Raw genomic sequence first — 17,522 nt, 5'->3', positions numbered from 1 at the left:
AGATATGCTTTTAAAGCAAACAATGTAACTGACAATGGAAAGTAGAAATAAGCATAAAAACATTTCAAATTCATAGATGATCAAGAAAGATTTAGCCATTCTCACCCTGGCGGGTATGTTCCTCAGTGATTAGAGCATCAGTCCATACACCAAAGGGTCACAGGTTTGATTTCTTGTCAAGGGCAGGTACCTGGGTTGCAGGTTAGATCCCTGGCCCTGTTTGGGGCATGTGCGGGAGGCAAGAAACATCTCTCACATCAATGTTTATCTCTCTCTCCCTCTCCCTCCCTCTGTTCCACTCTCTTTAAAAAGCAATGGGGAAAAATATCCTCCATCGAGTATTAAGGAACAAAAAGGTTTTAACCATTCTCATTCCCCTTACTCCTCTGTAAACAGGAGCCAAAAAAAGAGAATCTACACACACACACACACACACACACACACACACACACACACCCCAATAACTTTGAAAAAGAAAAACACTGGCACAGTTGCCCACATCATAAGGAAAACATTTTCCCTAAGAGATTGAATTGCAATGCAGATAACTATAACATTAATTAATGTTATAAAAAAGACCAGGTCTAAAAATGAAGATCATCATAATTCATTAAAATGTTTTTATATACCTAATATTAAAATCTTAAAGTTAGATTCAATAATGCCTTTGGTATCAGTCCTCTGTTCTTTTATGAACCACAGACTTAGTTATTAGCTTATCCATTCACTCTCTCTTATACACTGATGACTCTCAAATCTTATCCAGCCTCAATCTCTCTCAGCCCCCTATTTTCCCTCCCAAATTGATAGTAAAGGTTATCAACTAGAAACTGAAGAGGTAGCTATGGGGAGTCAAAAAAATAAAAAAAATAAGGCAATTGTGATATATGGGGATCATCTCTCAACCTCTAGTCCCCCACCCCCAAACCTTTGAAATGTCTTTAACAAGCCCTGGCCAGGTGGCTAAGTTGGTCAGAGCATGGTCCAGATACGCCAAGGATATCATTAAGATTTCCTCTTTTATATTCTGTAACCTTACAACTGTCTTTGTAAGGAGACCTTGTTTATTTTCCTACTTCTAATTTTCTCCATTTAGAATCCATTTATATAATTCTGTCCAGGCCAATCTTCCTAAAATACATTTTTTCCTATAATTACCATCCTGTTTAAGAATCTGCAAGTTTCCTGCTACAAAGAGAACTGCATGTAAATGCTTAAGGTTTATAGCCTCATTTCCTCCAGTCACCCACATTCTTCACTACTACTTTAGTCAACTGGTTCTCCAGGTCTTTGCTAATATGATCACAATATTATACTTCTTGACATGCAGCTATTTAAATTTTATCCATCTTTTAAGGCTTAATTTAAGTTCCCTCTTCTATTTTTCCTATGTCAACTTATATTAATTTTAGCCTGAATTCCTAAGGTACTTCCCGGCAATTTATTTAGCTACTCTACTTGTTTCTCAACCTGACCATCTGCCTTCTTAGGTCATGGAAAATGCCAAATAATGTATGTATAGTCTGTTCCCACCCTACTGTTTTCCCCAAATGCCAGTATTATAATAGGTACTTAATATACAGATATGTCATATTGAGTGTTATTCAGTGATAAATAGGCAAAATGTATTATGAGGCTTCCAGAGCAAACTATATCTAATTCAATAGCTATTCTTTTTATCATCCCAATTAACACTGCAAATTATGTGCTTAATCTTATACCAAATCAGTTAATCAAGATGACAACTAGAGTAGGTACTGGAGGAAACAAAAAGTAGTATAACACATGGTTGCTCTCCTCAAGAGGTTTATAATCTTTCTAGGGACATCCTTAAAACAATTTGACTATAAGACAATATACGGTAAGGTATTAAATTCTGTGATAACAAATTAAAGCAACATATGACCACTAAACACAGTATTCTGAAATCTAAAACTTAGTAGACTTTTTAAATAATTTTCAATTATAGTTGAAATACAATATTAAATTAGTTTCAAATATAGCACATAATGAGAAAATGTATATACCTTACAAGTAAACATTTGTCACTGTACAAAGTTATTCTGATATTATTGATTATATTTCCTATGCTGTATGTATTATAACATGCTCATGACATTTATTTTTAACTAAAAGTTTGTACCTCTTAATCCCCTTCACCTTGCTCACTCATCCCACACCAACCTTCCCTCAGGCAACCATTAGTTTGTTCTCTGTATTTACTATCAATAAATCAACAAACAACAAATGCTATCGAGGATGTGGAGAAAAGAGAATCCCAGTACACTGCTGGTGGAAATGCAGGCTGGTGCAGCCACTATGGAAAACAGTATGGAGTTTCCTCAAAAAATTAAAAATGGAACTGCCTTTTGACCCCGAGATCCCACTTCTGGGAATATATCCTAAGAATCCTGGAACACCAACCAGAAAGAATATATGCACTCTTATGTCCATAGTAGCATTATTTACAATAGCCAAGATCTGGAAACAGCCTAAGTGCCCATTAGTAGATGAGTGGATAAAAAAGCTGTGGTACATTTACACCAGGGAATACTATGCAGATGTAGAAAAGGAACTCTTATCCTTTGCAACAGCATGGATGAACCTGGAGATTATTATGCTGAGTGAAATAAGCCAGTCAGAGAAAGACAAATACCACATGATCTAAATAATATGCAGAATCTAATGAACAAAATAAACTGACAAACAAAATGGAACTGGAAACATGGATACATGGAAAGACTGGCCAGTGCCTGAGAGGGGGTGGGGTGAATGGATAAAGAAAGTAAAGGGATTAACTAAACAATACATATGCATATCCCATGGACATGGACAGTAGGGTGGTGAAGGCCAAGAGAGGGGGATGTAACAGTGAGTGGTGAGTGGAGATGGGCAAAGTGGGGAAATAAGGGAGAGACCTGCAATAATATCAACATCAAATATTTTTAATAAAAATAAATAAATAAGTAAATAAATAAAATTACTAAATTGAAAAAAAAAAATCAGAACAGCAAAATACTAATTCTTATGGTATAACAGCTAGCCAAACATCAATTTTTAAATGATAATCATAAATTCAAACCCTATTCTCACCTGACACCTCCAAAATTTTAAATTAAAATTCTATTTTTTCCTTTTATTAAAAATTGATAAATAATAAATTAAAATTCTAAGTATTAATTTTATATTAGCAGAATTTAAAAATTAATACTACTTACCATAAGTACGCCATATGACCACCAATCAGCACTCTGGGAATGACCTCTCCTATTTACTACTTCAGGAGCCATATACTCCACTGTACCACAAAATGAGTAGGCTTTCTTTTCTTGATCTACTGATTCTTTGCTGAGTCCAAAATCTATAATAACAATGTTACAGAAAAATATATCTGAAGATCTTCAGAAAATAGAAAAAAGCAAAAGAAACAAAATTATGTATTTAAACCTTAAAATTATTCATCAACGGACTGTAATTACTCTTAAGCTGTGATACCAATAATGGAAAATAGCCTGTATTTAATAAGAGCATTTAAAGATTGCTCAGTTATATCTCATCTCAAAATATGTTTTCATGTCTATACTAGGATATCATTTGAAAATTTTGAGATGACAACAACAATTAAATAAAAGCTGTCATAGTGGTCTAAGTTTTAAAATAGACTAAGACAGAAAAGAGATAGTAACTTATACTTTTTAAAATATTGAAAAAGCTTATTTTGCTTTGGCTTCGTTGTCTTTTCATTTTTGTTTAAGGCCTTCAAAAAGCTAAAGGTATCAATACATAAAAAATTAGTCTTATTTCTATGTACTAGCAATGAAAACTAAGAAGGTAAAATTTTTAAAGTACCACTTATAATACTACCAAAAAACACCCTTGAAATCCACAGGTCTGAATATACAAATTATATGCAAAATCTGTATGCTGATAACTAGAAATAGTGATGAAAGAAATCAAAGTAGATCTAGTAAATGGAGAGATATATGTATGGTTTGGAAGAATTGGTGTTGTTAAAGATGTCAGTTCACCCCAAAATTGATCTAAAGATTCAATTAAACTTCAATAAAATTTCCACCAAGATTTCTTTTATAGAAATCAACAAGCTGAATTTAAAATTTATAGTAAAAGACAAAGGCAATAGAATAGCCAAAACAACTTTGAAAAAGAAGATAAAAATTGAAGGACTTACACTACCTGACTTCAATACTTATTATAAGCCTACAATAATCAAAACTGTGTGGTATTAAAGAAAATCTAAACATATACATATAAATAAATGAGCAGGACAGTGTCCAAGAATAGACTGACATATACAGTGCTATAATGTTTGTTTTAAAAATGCAAATTTTATCCAATGGAATTGATACATTAGGAAACAATTTGAGGATAACACGAATTTGAATCTCAAATTTCATATGCAATTTTGTCTGCAAGAAGTACTAGATAAAACACTAGGTAACTGCACCTAGCTGATTCAAGCAAAGTAGAAATACATACACACACCTCACACACTTACCAACTATTTCAGCTCGTCATGTGTGTTATGAGCCACTTCTGTCCACCTGTAGTACTACACTTTCCTCCCAATTCCAGATAATCTACCATGACTTCACAATAACTTACAACCTTTCTTACACTAATTCTACAAGCAAATTTAAGGATTTTCAAGGTAAGGTACCATATTTATTGTAATATTTATATAATCTTAATAATTTAGACCATGTAAAACAATGCTATCATTTTTATTAGTTTCCTATCTTTCTCGAATATGTCACTGGTTATACAGATTACTGCTAAATCCCTAACACCATTTTTGCCTTAAGTCTTATGATGTTATTATGCAATAATGCATAGTGTAATGATTTTTAAGATCACGTGTTTCATTATAACAGAACTTGCTATATATTGTAAATTGATTTCTCACAAAGGCCTAAAAGCAATTTCATGAAGAAAAATCAGTCTTTTCAACAAATGGTGTCAGAACAACAGGATATTGATTAAAAAAATAAAATACATCCTCATACTATAAATAAACATTAACTCAAAGTGAATTATATAACTAAATGTGAAATGTAAAACTTAAAATTGTAAAATTTCCAAAGTAATATAAGAAAATATTTATGATCTTGGATTCAGCAAAAATTTCTTAGATACAACATCAAAAGTATAATTTATAAAAGAAAAATGTTGAAAACTGGACTTTATCAAAATCAAAAACTGCTTTTCAAAAGATACCATTCAGAAAGTGACAAAGAAGCTATTCATTGGGAGAAAACACTTGCAAATTACATATCTGATAAAAGACTTGTATTTCAGAGTATGTTAAAAAACACTAAAAAATTCAATAATAAGAAAACAAACAATACAATTTTTTTAAATGGGAGAAAGATATGAACAGACACTTCTACAAAGAAATAAATACATGAAAAGATGCTCAATATCATTAGTTAATAAGGGAAATGCAAGTTAAAAACACAATGAGATACTACTACATGCCCATTAGTAGAGCTAAAATAAAAAATGTTGGTAGTAACAATAATGGCATGGACACAGAGCAACTGGAGCTCTCATACATTGCTAGCGGGTACGCAAAATGGTACAGCCACATTGGAAAAAATTTTGGAGGTTTCTCATTAAGTGAAAGTTACACTGACCACATGGCCAAGCAATCCTACTTCTTTGGTATTTACTCAAATGAAATACATGTTTATGTTCACATAAAACCTGTACATGAATATTTATGGTAGCTTTATTCCTCACTGCCGAATTAAACAGGAAATAAACAAATGCCCCTTAATAGGCGATTAGATAAACAAACCATGGTATCATTATAAAACAGAACACTACTCCGAAATTTTAAAAAAGTTATTGATACATGCAACGATATGGATAAATCTCAAATGTACTAACTAAATGAAGCCAAACTCAAAAGACTGTATATACTGAAGCCTATATTACATTGTGGAAAAGGGAAAAGCATCGGGCCAGAAAGCAGACTGGTGATTATCTATGGGTAAAGAGAGGATCAAATTATAATGGGAATATTTTAGGGGGGAGTGATAGAACTTTTTAAATCTTGATGGTGGTGGTGGTTTTAAGACTGTATTCATTTGTCAAAGCATGCAAAACTATACGTGAAAGAGTACTTTTTCTTAAACTCTATGTTTTGAGACTACTGTAAATTTACTGAATTTATATGAAATACTACAGAGATTCTGTTTACCTTCACCCAGTTTCACCCACGGCAACATCTTACAAAAACTATATTACAATATCACAACTACCTTATTGACAATGATGCTGTCAAGATGCAGAATAATTCTATCATCATAAGGATCCAAAGAATAAGTTTTACTCTGTGTAAGTTTTATCTTAGTTCTATAAATAAAGCTACAAACCCTATATTGTTTTTTAAATAAAATACCAGCATTAATACTTGATTTTAGAGGCCCTAGAAACTGATTTTCTACTCATGCTCAATATTATCATTGAAAAATAACTTATCTTTGTATAATAATTAAATTAATTATGACTTTCAGTATATTTTAAAAAATCTTTTCAATGGCCTACTATGTTCTTTCTCTACATTTTGAGACTTTTGAAACTCTGCACATCCCATTTCAAAATGAAATGTAATAAAAGCTAGTCTTCAAGGTCAGTTCAGCTGAATATAGCAACCTAGTAGAGAAGAACATTGGCATCTTTGGACATTCCAGAGAGAAGAAAGGGAAGAGGAATTTCTTATCCTTGATTATTTTTCAGAGATTTAGGACACTCCATATAGGTCTTTTGCTGTACTACTTCTGAGAAAACTAATATTTATCACTAGAATTTGGTCAGTAGTGAATTGAATATCTATTTTACAATATTAAGGGTTAGCTACAGGATTTAAAAAGATATATATTGCCTGGCTGGGCATGGCTCAGTGGTTGAGCATCGACCTAGGATCCAGGAGATCGCGGTTGGATTCCCGGTCAGGGCACATGCCTGGGTTACGGGCTGATTCCTAGTCAGGGGCGTGCAGGAGGCAGCCGATGGATGACAACTCTCATCATTGATGTTCCTATCTCTCTCTCCCTCTCCCTTCCCCTCTCTGAAATCAATAAAGATGTATACTTTTAAAAAAGATACATATTAAGCAGTGGTTTTTCCAAGTCACTAATTTGAAGTAAAATGTAGAAATCAGCTAAATAAAGATTTTAAGGGGGGTGAGGGCCAGGGGTTAGTATATTTGTGCAACCATAAATGATCATTTTATGAGATTTTAAATTTTAAAAGCATGCCCAGAACACAATTTAATGAGTATATACTATTAGTAAAAGCAATCTCAGTGATTAATTTGCAGATAACCATAAAAATGACTTAAAGTTATTTTCTTGTGTACACATTTTTCTCTTAAATATTCAGCTCATGCACAATGTGATTTATTTATTTTTAAACATATATTTTGATGTCAGAGAGGAAGGGAGAGGGAGAGAGAGAGATAAAGATCAATGATGAGAGAGAATCATCTATCGGCTGCCTCCCACACACCCTCTAATGGGGATCGAGCCTCCAAGCTAGGCATGTACCCTGACTGGGAATTGAACAGTGACCTCCTGGTTCTTGGGTCTATGCTCAACCGCTGAGCCACACCAGCCAGGCCACAATGTGATATAAATTTCTGACACTGTATATATTCCTTCCCTTTCTTTATAGAAATTAGCCCCAAATTATGCCCCTCAGAAAACATATAACTACAACCACAGACAGTTTAAATCAATTGTCTATTCAGGTTTTAATTTTTAATGGCATATAATAGGCAAACACTTTTAATAAACCATGGGAGTCATATTATGTAGTTTTTATATAGATTTGTGGGGGTATTAGAGAAAAAATTTAAGACATAAAGATAATAAAAATAATATACTAGCAAACATGCAGATATTTTGGGGGCATCCACTCTTATTCTATTGATCTTCTGCTATGCAATCATAATCTCAGTATGAGGTAAATTAAGGTCAAAGCACAGTCATACCAAGGAACCTTTCTACAGTCCATTGCCATTCAGAGAAACCTGTTAAACATTAGGCTCATTCTTATATCTGGAGTAATTTTAAAGGATACTTGTTAAAATAAAGGTATTACCTGCTCCTAAGATTATTCTGGGGAAGCTCAGAATGCTGATGAAGACCCTGCCCAGATGAGACATTTATAAATCACTACAGCTCACTGCTATAAAGGACAAATAGTAATTAATCTGGTACTTTTTTTTTTTTAATTTTAGAGGACCTTTATTAATGTTGGGGACAGTGACACAAGGAAGGGCTGGGGAAATAAGCCTAGGCTGGGCTGCTTTGGCTCACCAAGAAGCCAGAGAAAAGAAGGCCTTGGGGACAGATTCAGTGGGTTTGCCTGGGATGAACTGCGACTGCCCATTGCTGCACTGCTTGCAAACTTCGTGGGGTCCTTTAGAATTTAGGAGATGCATGCCTGTGAGGAAAGGGGGAGGAGGGGGGAGGGAGGTATGGGGTGTTGTTGAAAGGGAGAGCTGGTGCTAGGACCTTCATTTTTTTTAAAATTTGTCTTTATTGTTTAAAGTATTACAGATGTCCCCCTTTTCCCCCCTTGACCCCTTCTACCCCACACCTGAACTGGCCCCAGGCCTTCCCCACACTATTGTCTGTGTCCATGGGTTATGCATATGCATATAAGTTGTTTGGTTAATCTCTTCCCACCCACCCATCCCTTAATCTGGTACTTTTGACTATAGTATTCAAAATAGAAGAAAGGAAAGTGATATAAAAAGAAGGAAGGAAAGAGGGAGTGAAGGAGGGAAGAAAGACACATAGAAGGTAAGGAAGCAAGAAAGGAGAGAAAGAAAAAGAAGAAAAGAGAGAAAGAAAGGAAGAAATAATGGAAAATTAAAGAATGGAAAGTATTCTTAAAATACTTGCTGTGAATGGTCACACTTTAACCAATATTATTGGAATGTTGAGAGATTAAATCTGTAAGTTTATTACTCATTACACAACTCTGAATTTGGTTATAATCATAAAATGGTATAAATTATCTAATATTTATTACTACTGACATTTTAAAGGGATTGAAAACATGTTTGAAGAAATAGTGGCTGAAAACTTCCCTAATCTGATGAAGGAAAAAGACACACAACTTCAGGAAGTACAGAGAGTTCCTATAAAGATGAAACCAGAAAGGTTTACACAAAGACACATCATAATTAAAATGCCAAAGGTTAAAGACTAAAAGAGAACATTAAAAGCAGCAAGGAAGAGACAGTTAGTTACCTATAGGGAACTTCTATAAGGCTGTCAACTGATTTCTCAACAGACACACTTCAAGCCAGACAAGATTGGCATGAAATATTCAAAGTGATACAAAGCAAGGACCTACACTCAAGACTACTTTATCCAGTAAGGCTACCACTTAAATTGAAGAAAAAATAAAGAGATTCCCAGAAAAAAAAAGCTAAAGGAGTTCATTACAACCAAACCAGTATTTCAAGAAATGTTAGAGTCTTCTGAAGAAGGAGGAGAAAAAGATATATATAGATATATACATATATATATATATATATATATATGTATATATATATGTATATATATATATATATATACATAGAGAGAGAGAGAGAGAGAGAGAGAGAGAGAGGAACATAGGTATAAAAAATAAAATAGTAATAAACAAGTAGTTATCAATAATAACTTTAAATGGGAACAGATGAAATGCTCCAATAAAAAGATAAGAAAACATGATCCATATATATATACTGTCTATAAGAGACCAAACTCAATACAAAAGACACAAAGACTGAAAGTGAAGGGTTAGAAAAAAATATATCATGCAAATAAAAAGAAAGAAACAAACAAACAAAAATACTGGGATAGCAATAGTTATATCTGATGAAATAGACTTCAAAACAAAGGCCATAACAAGAGACAAAAAGGTCACTACATAATACTAAGGGGATTGATCCAACAAAAGGATATAACCCTGGTAAACATATATCCACCAACATATAAGCACCTAGATATATAAAGGAAATCTGAGTGGACATTAAGGAAGAGATCAACAACAATAAAGACATAGTAGGGGACTTTAACATCTCACTGACAACACTGGATAGATCTTCCAGGCAAAAAATCAACAAGGAAACAGAGATCCTAAATGACACACTAGCTCAGATGGATTTAATTGACATTTACAGAACATTTCATCCCAAAGCAACAGAATATACATTCTCCTCAAGTACACATGGAACATTCTCAAAGACAGACCACATTTTAAAACATAAAATAAGTCTTAATAAAGTCAAGAAGATTGAAATCATATTAAGCATGTTCTCTGACCAGAATGGTATAAAACTAGAAATCAGTTACAATAAAAAACCTAAAAAATATTAAAACATGTAGGCTAAATAGTTTGTTGTTAAACAATGAATGCAATAACAATGAGATCAAGGAAGAAATCAAAAGCTACCTGTAGACAGTCCTGAGGGGGAAGGGAGAGCAGCTCACAGGAGGAAATCATAAGAATAAGACTCTCAGAGACTGTTGTTTGGGAACTTGGGGAAATTCTGAAAACCCCTGGTCGGGGCAGGGTAAGCAAAGGACTCACCAGAATATGTTTTTAATCTAACGCACTGAGCCCAGGCTGCCAAAACAGCCCATACAGAGAAGGCAACAGGCTGAAATGAATCTGAAACTGCAGCAGGTCAGAGCCTGGGGAACTAGAATCAGAGGACAAGGCAGGGACTGAGGAGCTGGCTGTGGAGGAGAGACTAATGCCCACAGAGTGAGCGCCTGACAGTGACACCTCTAAGAGGAGTGATACCCTGAGCTACACTAGCCACCCTGCACTCTAAAGACTCTACAGAAGACTCTGGAGTAAGACCAGGCAACTATAAGGTTGCAAAATAGTTGAAAAGAGGAGATGGTCCACAAAGAGCCTCAGATCAACCATCTACCTAAGGACACCAGAGCCAAACCTAGACGGCTCCTCACATTGGCTGATACAAGAGTGCCTCTCAGGAGAAATGAAATCAGCACAAAAAACAGTGACCCTCAGACAACATAAGTTTCCCAGAAGAAATTCACCTGATTGATTACCTTTTTTCTTCTGCTTTTTTGTTTGGTTTGGTTTTGATTTTGGTATTTTTGGTTTTTGGGTTTTTTTTCTTTGTTTTTTGTTTGTGGGTTTATTTTTTCTCCTTTTCCCTTAGGAAGAAGAGAAAGGGGTGAAAGTTTGTTCTTTCATCTTTTTTTAAATGTTGTAATAATTTTTATTTTAAACATTTTTTTACCTAAATTTTTTTTCTCTTTTTTATAAAAGAATTTTGACATGCTTAGCTTGTTTTTAGTTTTGTTTTGGTTATATGGTTTGTTTTGTTTTATCCTTCCTTCTACTATCAAGACTTTCTTGATATCCCTGCTTAACGACTGGAACTTTATACTTATACCCAAATTTACTGCTTTCCTCTATAGTTACCACCATTTCTCTTACGAGACTCCCTCACTGCCTGGGCGTTATCTCTCTCTCTCCTCTCCATCCATTGGCAAAATTATTTTTTTTCTTTCTCTTTTTTCTTTTTCTACTTTTCTTTTTTTCGTTACCCTCCCTTTTGTCTTCCTGTCTTTTTGTTCGATTGTTAGTTTCTCTTATTCTCTTTATTGTATTTTTTTTTTCCTATTTTCAATTATTATCCTATTCCTATTCTCTCCCTTAACTTTTTGCTGGCCTTTCTTTCAGAATCTTTTCTCTGCTTCTGTTATCTCCCGGTAGCTTCTCTATTTTTTACATTTTGGTTTATTATTATTTTCTATATTTTCACCACTATTAACAACAATACACATCTCTCTCTATCTAAGTGTTACTTTTCTCTCTCTCTCTTTTTTTTAAGCATTTGTGTGTGTGTGTGTGTGTGTGTGTGTGTGTGTTTTCGCTACACTCTCCCAGTTCTATTTTCACATGGGTTGTTTTCATTGAGACTGTCAAGATATTTTGTAAGATACCTCTTGTTTCCTGGAAGTTTAGTTGTGTATTGTCCTACGTTTCCAGCATCCGTACAACAGCTTACACGACGAGGTTGGGGCTGAGACACAGTTAGCAAACCTGAGAGGAGGGCCCTCCCAAAGACTGATCAACAACAATCTAGACCCAAACACAACAGAAGAACATAAAAAAAGCACTAAAGGGACACACACAAGAGGGGCACGCCAAGAACAAAGAGCTCAGAAGTATAAGGAAAACACATCTGGGTTCCACTGGACCCACAAGACAAAATCCCATCCCACAAGACTGGGACACAGCAAATATATCTAATCTATAGATGCAAACACTAAGACCTACCAAAATGGGGAGACAAAGAACCCGCAAATAAAAGAAAAGGAAACATCACCAAAAAAAGACTTTGATGAGATGGAGTTAAGCAAGTTATCAGAAACGGAGTTCAGAGTATGGATGATGAAGTCGTTCAAGGAACTTCAGAAGACACTAGATGATAAGATCAAGGACCTTAGTGAAAACAGGAAAAAAAAGGTACATACAATAAACAAAACTCAAACAGAGATAAAGAATGCTGTATCTGATATCAGGAATGCACAGGAAGGAATTAAAAGTAGGCTCAATGAAGCAGAGAATAGAATAAGTGACTTAGAAGACAAGGTAGAAAAAATCACACAATCAGAGCAGCAAAAAGAAAAATCACTTAAAAAGCATAAGGACAGTCTAAGGCAGCTTTGGGACAACATGAAACAAAACAACATTCACACTATAGGAGTGCCAGAGGGGGAAGAAAGAGAGCAAGGGATAGAGAACTGGGTGGAGAAAATGATAAAAAACTTCCCTAGGTTGGTGAAGGAGAAAGCCACACAAGTGCAGGAAGCACAGAGGGTTCCAATCAAGAGGGACCCAAAGAGACACACTCCAAGACACATCATAATTAAAATGGCAAATATCAAGGTCAAAGAGAAAATATTAAGGGCTCCAAGGGAGAGAATAGGAGTGACATACAAGGGGAACCCCCATACAGCTGACAACAGATTTCTCAACAGAGACCCTTCAGGCCAGAAGGGACTGGCATGAAGTTCTCCAAGTAATGAAAAGGAAGAACATGCAACCAACATTGCTTTATCCAGCAAGGCCATCATTTAAAATTGAAGGTGAAATAAAAAGCTTCCCAGACAAAACAAGGCTAAAGGAGTTCAGTACCAGTAAACCAGCATTGCAAGAAAAGCTAAAAGGACTGCTTTAAGAAAAAGAAGGAATAGTGAGAGAAAGGTTCATCAGCATAAAGGGGAAAAATGGCATTAAATAAGTTGATATCAATAGTAACCTTAAATGTAAATGGAATAAATGGAACAATCAAAAGACAGGGTAGCTGAATGGATAAGAAAACAAGACCCAAATATATGCTGTCTACAAGAGATGCACCTGAGAGCAAGACTCACACGGGCTAAAAGTGAAGGGAAGGAGTAAAATCTTTCATGCAAATGGAAAGGAAAAGAAAGCTGGAGTAGCAATTCTTATTTCTGACAAAACCCACTTCAAAATAAACACCATAACAAGAGACAAAGATGGTCACTATATATTACTAAAGGGATCAATCCAACAGGAGGAAATAACCCTTATAAACTTTCATGCAACCAATATAGGAGCACCTATATATATAAAAAAATTCTTGGGGGACTTTAAAGGGGAGATTGACAGAAACACAATCATAGTGGGGGACTTTAATACCCCACTGTCAGCATTGGACAGACCATCAAGACAAAAAATGAACAGGGAAATGCAGACCTTAAATGAATCACTAGACCTAATGGATTTAATTGACATTTACAGAACATTTCACCCCAAAGCAGCAGAATTCACATTCTTCTCAAGTGCACATGGAATATTCCCAAAAATAGACCACATGTTAGAAGAAAAGGTAAGTCTCTACAAATATAAGAAGACTGAAATCATATCAAGCATCTTCTCAGATCACAATGCCATGAAACTAGAAATCAACTACTATAAAAAACTCAAAAATATTCAAACACATGGAGGCTAAATAGCATGTTATTACACAATGAATGGGTTACCAATGAGATCAAGGAAGAAATAAAACACTTCATGGAAAGTAACAAAAATGAACAGACAACAACCCAAAACCTATGGGACACGGCAAAAGCAGTCCTGAGAGAAAAATTCATAGCATTACTGGCCTATCTCAAGAAACAAGAAAAAGATCTAACGAACCATCTAAAACAACAACTAAAAGAACTAGAACAAGAACAGCAAGAAAAGCCCAGAGGAAGTAGAAGGAAGGAAATAATAAAAATCAGAGCAGAGATTAATGACATAGAAACTAAAAAAACAATACAAAAAATCAATGAAACCAAGAGCTGGTTCTTTGAAAAGATAAATAAGATTGATGCACCTTTAGCCAGACTCACTAAGAAACAGAGAGAGAGGACCCAAAAAATAAAATCAGAAATGAAAGAGGCGATATTACAACTGACCCAACAGAAATACAAAGGATTGTAAGAAAATATTACGAGCAACTATATGCCAACAAATTGGAAAACATGGGGGAAATGGACAAATTCCTAGAAGCATACAACCTTCCAAAGCTGAATCAAGAAGAGGCAGAAAACCTGAATAGGCCAATAACAACTAATGAAATTGAAGCAGTAATCAAAAAACTCCAGGCAAACAAAAGTCCTGGACTAGATGGATTTACAGGTGAATTTTACCAAACATTCAAAGAAGAATTAACACCTATCCTATTCAAACTATTCCAGAAAATTCAAAAGGAGGGAAAACTCCTAAACTCTTTTTATGAGGCCAGCATCATCCTAATCCCAAAACCAGATAAAGATACTACAAAGAAAGAAAGTTACAGGCCCATATCCCTGATGAACATAGATGCTAAAATCCTCACTAAAATACTAGCAAACCGGATCCAGCAATACATTAAAAAGATCATACATCATGACCAAGTGGGATTTATTCTGGGGATGAAATGCTGGTACAACATCTGCAAATCAATAAATGTGATACATCACATAAACAAAATGAAGGACAAAAATCACATGATCATATCAATAGACTCAGAAAAAGCATTCACCCAAATCCAGAGCCCATTTCTGATAAAATCTCTGAGCAAAGTGGTAATAGAGGGAACATACATCAACACAAAAAAGGCCATATATGACAGACCTACAACCAACATCATACTCAATGGGCAAAAGCTAAAACCATTTCATTAAAAACTGGAACAAGACAGGGATGTCCACTTTCACCACTCTTATTCAACATAGTACTGGAAATCTTCGTCATAGCCATCAGATAGGAAGAAAACATAAAAGGTATCCAAATTGGAAAGGAGGAAGTAAAACTGTCATTATTTGCAGATGACATGATATTGTACATAGAAAACCCTAAAGACTCCATCAAAGTACTACTAGATTTGATAAACGAATTTGGCAAGGTAGCTGGTTATAAAATCAATATCCGGAAATCAATGATAATCTTTTACACCAACAATGAACTTCCAGAGAAACTAAAAAAGCAATACCATTTACCATTGCAACTAAAAAAATAAGATACCTAGGAATAAACTTAACCAAGGATGTAAAAGACCTGTACTTGTAAAACTACATGACACTGAAAAAAGAAATAGAGGAAGATTTAAACAAGTGGAAGAATATACCATGCTCATGGATTGGAAGAATTAATATCATTAAAATGTCCATACTACCCAAAGTAATTTATAAATTCAATGCAATACCTATTAAAATACCAACAGCATATTTCACAGACTTAGAACAAACATTTTGAAAATTTATATGGAACCAAAAAAGACCCCAAATAGCTGCAGCCATCTTGAGAAAAAAGAACAGAGTGGGAGGGATCACATTACCAGATTTCAAACTGTATTGAAAAGCCACTGTAATCAAAGCGGCCTTGTATTGGTACAACCACAGGCATATAGATCAATGGAACAGAAGAGAGACCCCAGAAATAGACCCACGCCATTATGGTTAGTTAATATTTGACATAGGAAGCAGGAGTATCCAATGGAGTAAAGACAGTCTCTTCAATAAGTGGTGATGGGAAAATTGGACAGATACATGCAAAAGAATGAAACTAGACCACCAACTTTCACCATACACAAAAATAAACTCAAAATGGATAAAAGACTTAAATCTAAGTCACAAAACCATAAAAATCCTGTAAGAAAACATAGGCAGTAAAGTCATAGACATCCCACATGGTGGACTTTTCAGTGATATATGTCCTAGGGCAAGAGAAAGAAAAGAAAAAATAAACATATGGGGCTACACCAAACTAAAAAGCTTCTGCACAGCAAAAGAAAACAGCCTCAAAATACAAAGGAACCCCACGGTCTGGGAAAACATATTTGCCAAGGATGTATCTGATAAGAGGCTAATTTCCAAAGTGTACAAAGAACTCATAGCACTCAGCAAGAGGAAGACAAACAACCCAATTAAGAAATGGGCAAAGGACTTGAAGAGAGATTTCTCCAAAGAGGTCATATGGATGGCCAATAGACACATGAGAAAATGCTCAACGTCGCTAATCATCAGAGAGATGCAAATTAAAACCACAATGAGGTATCACTTCACACATGCCCCAATGGCTACCATCAAAAAATCAACAAAGGACATGTGCTGGCAAGAGTGTGGAAAAAGGGGAACCCTAGTACACTGCTGGTGGGAATGCAGTCTGGTGCAACCACTATGGAAAACAGTATGGAGGTTCCTCAAAAAATTAGAAATGGAGCTACCTTTTGACCCAGTGATTCCACTCCTAGAGATATATCCTAAGAATCCTGAAACATTAATCAGAAAGAATATATGTACCCCTATGTTCATAGCAGCACAGTTTACAATAGCTAAGATCTGGAAACAGCCCAAGTGCCCATCAGTAGATGAGTGGATAAAAAAGCTGTGGGACATTTACACCATGGAATACTATGCAGCTGTAAAGAAGAAGAATCTCGTACCCTTTGGGACATTATGGATGGCCTGGAGAATATTAAGGTAAGTGAAATAAGCCAGGCAGCAAAAGACAAACATCACATGATCTCGCTTATACGTGGAATCTAAAGAACTTAATAAACTGATGAACACAATAGATTCAATGACATGGAAGCATAGGTGAAACTGACAAATGTCAGAGGGATGGAGGAGGGCCGGTGGGTGGAGGGGGAGAGAGTAACCAAAGAATTTATATGCATATATGCACAACCCAAGGACAGGGACAATGGTGGGGAGAAGGACTGGGGAGGGGGATGGGATGGGGTGGAATGGGTCATTGGGGAGAAAAAGGGACATCTGTAATATTTTAAACAAAAATAAAATAAATAAAAAAAAGTTTAAAAAAAAAAAAAGCTACCTGGAGATAACTGGAAATGAACACACAACACCCAAAATCTATGGGACAAGGCAAAAACAGTCCTGAGAGGGAAATTCATCTCATTACAGACCTGCATGAAGAAGCAAGAAAAATCTCAA

The 17,522-nt window shown here is 35.1% G+C and overlaps 1 protein-coding gene across 2 annotated transcripts in view; it reads right to left on the bottom strand.

The window, feature by feature from the left end:
- RPS6KA6 (ribosomal protein S6 kinase A6) overlaps positions 1–17,522 on the bottom strand; it is a 209,590-nt gene that overhangs the window by 84,288 nt on the left and 107,780 nt on the right. For both annotated transcript variants that reach the window (XM_081126032.1, XM_081126031.1), the window contains exon 9: positions 3,219–3,361. In XM_081126032.1, coding sequence (XP_080982158.1) covers positions 3,219–3,361 — 143 coding nt within the window. The remainder of the gene's footprint in view (positions 1–3,218; positions 3,362–17,522) is intronic.

Source organism: Miniopterus schreibersii, assembly GCF_964146895.1.
Source record: "Miniopterus schreibersii genome assembly, chromosome: X".
NCBI classification, from domain to species: domain Eukaryota; kingdom Metazoa; phylum Chordata; class Mammalia; order Chiroptera; family Miniopteridae; genus Miniopterus; species Miniopterus schreibersii.
The sequence above is the reverse complement of the archived record's forward strand: the minus strand, read 5'-3'. Positions and strand labels throughout refer to the sequence as shown.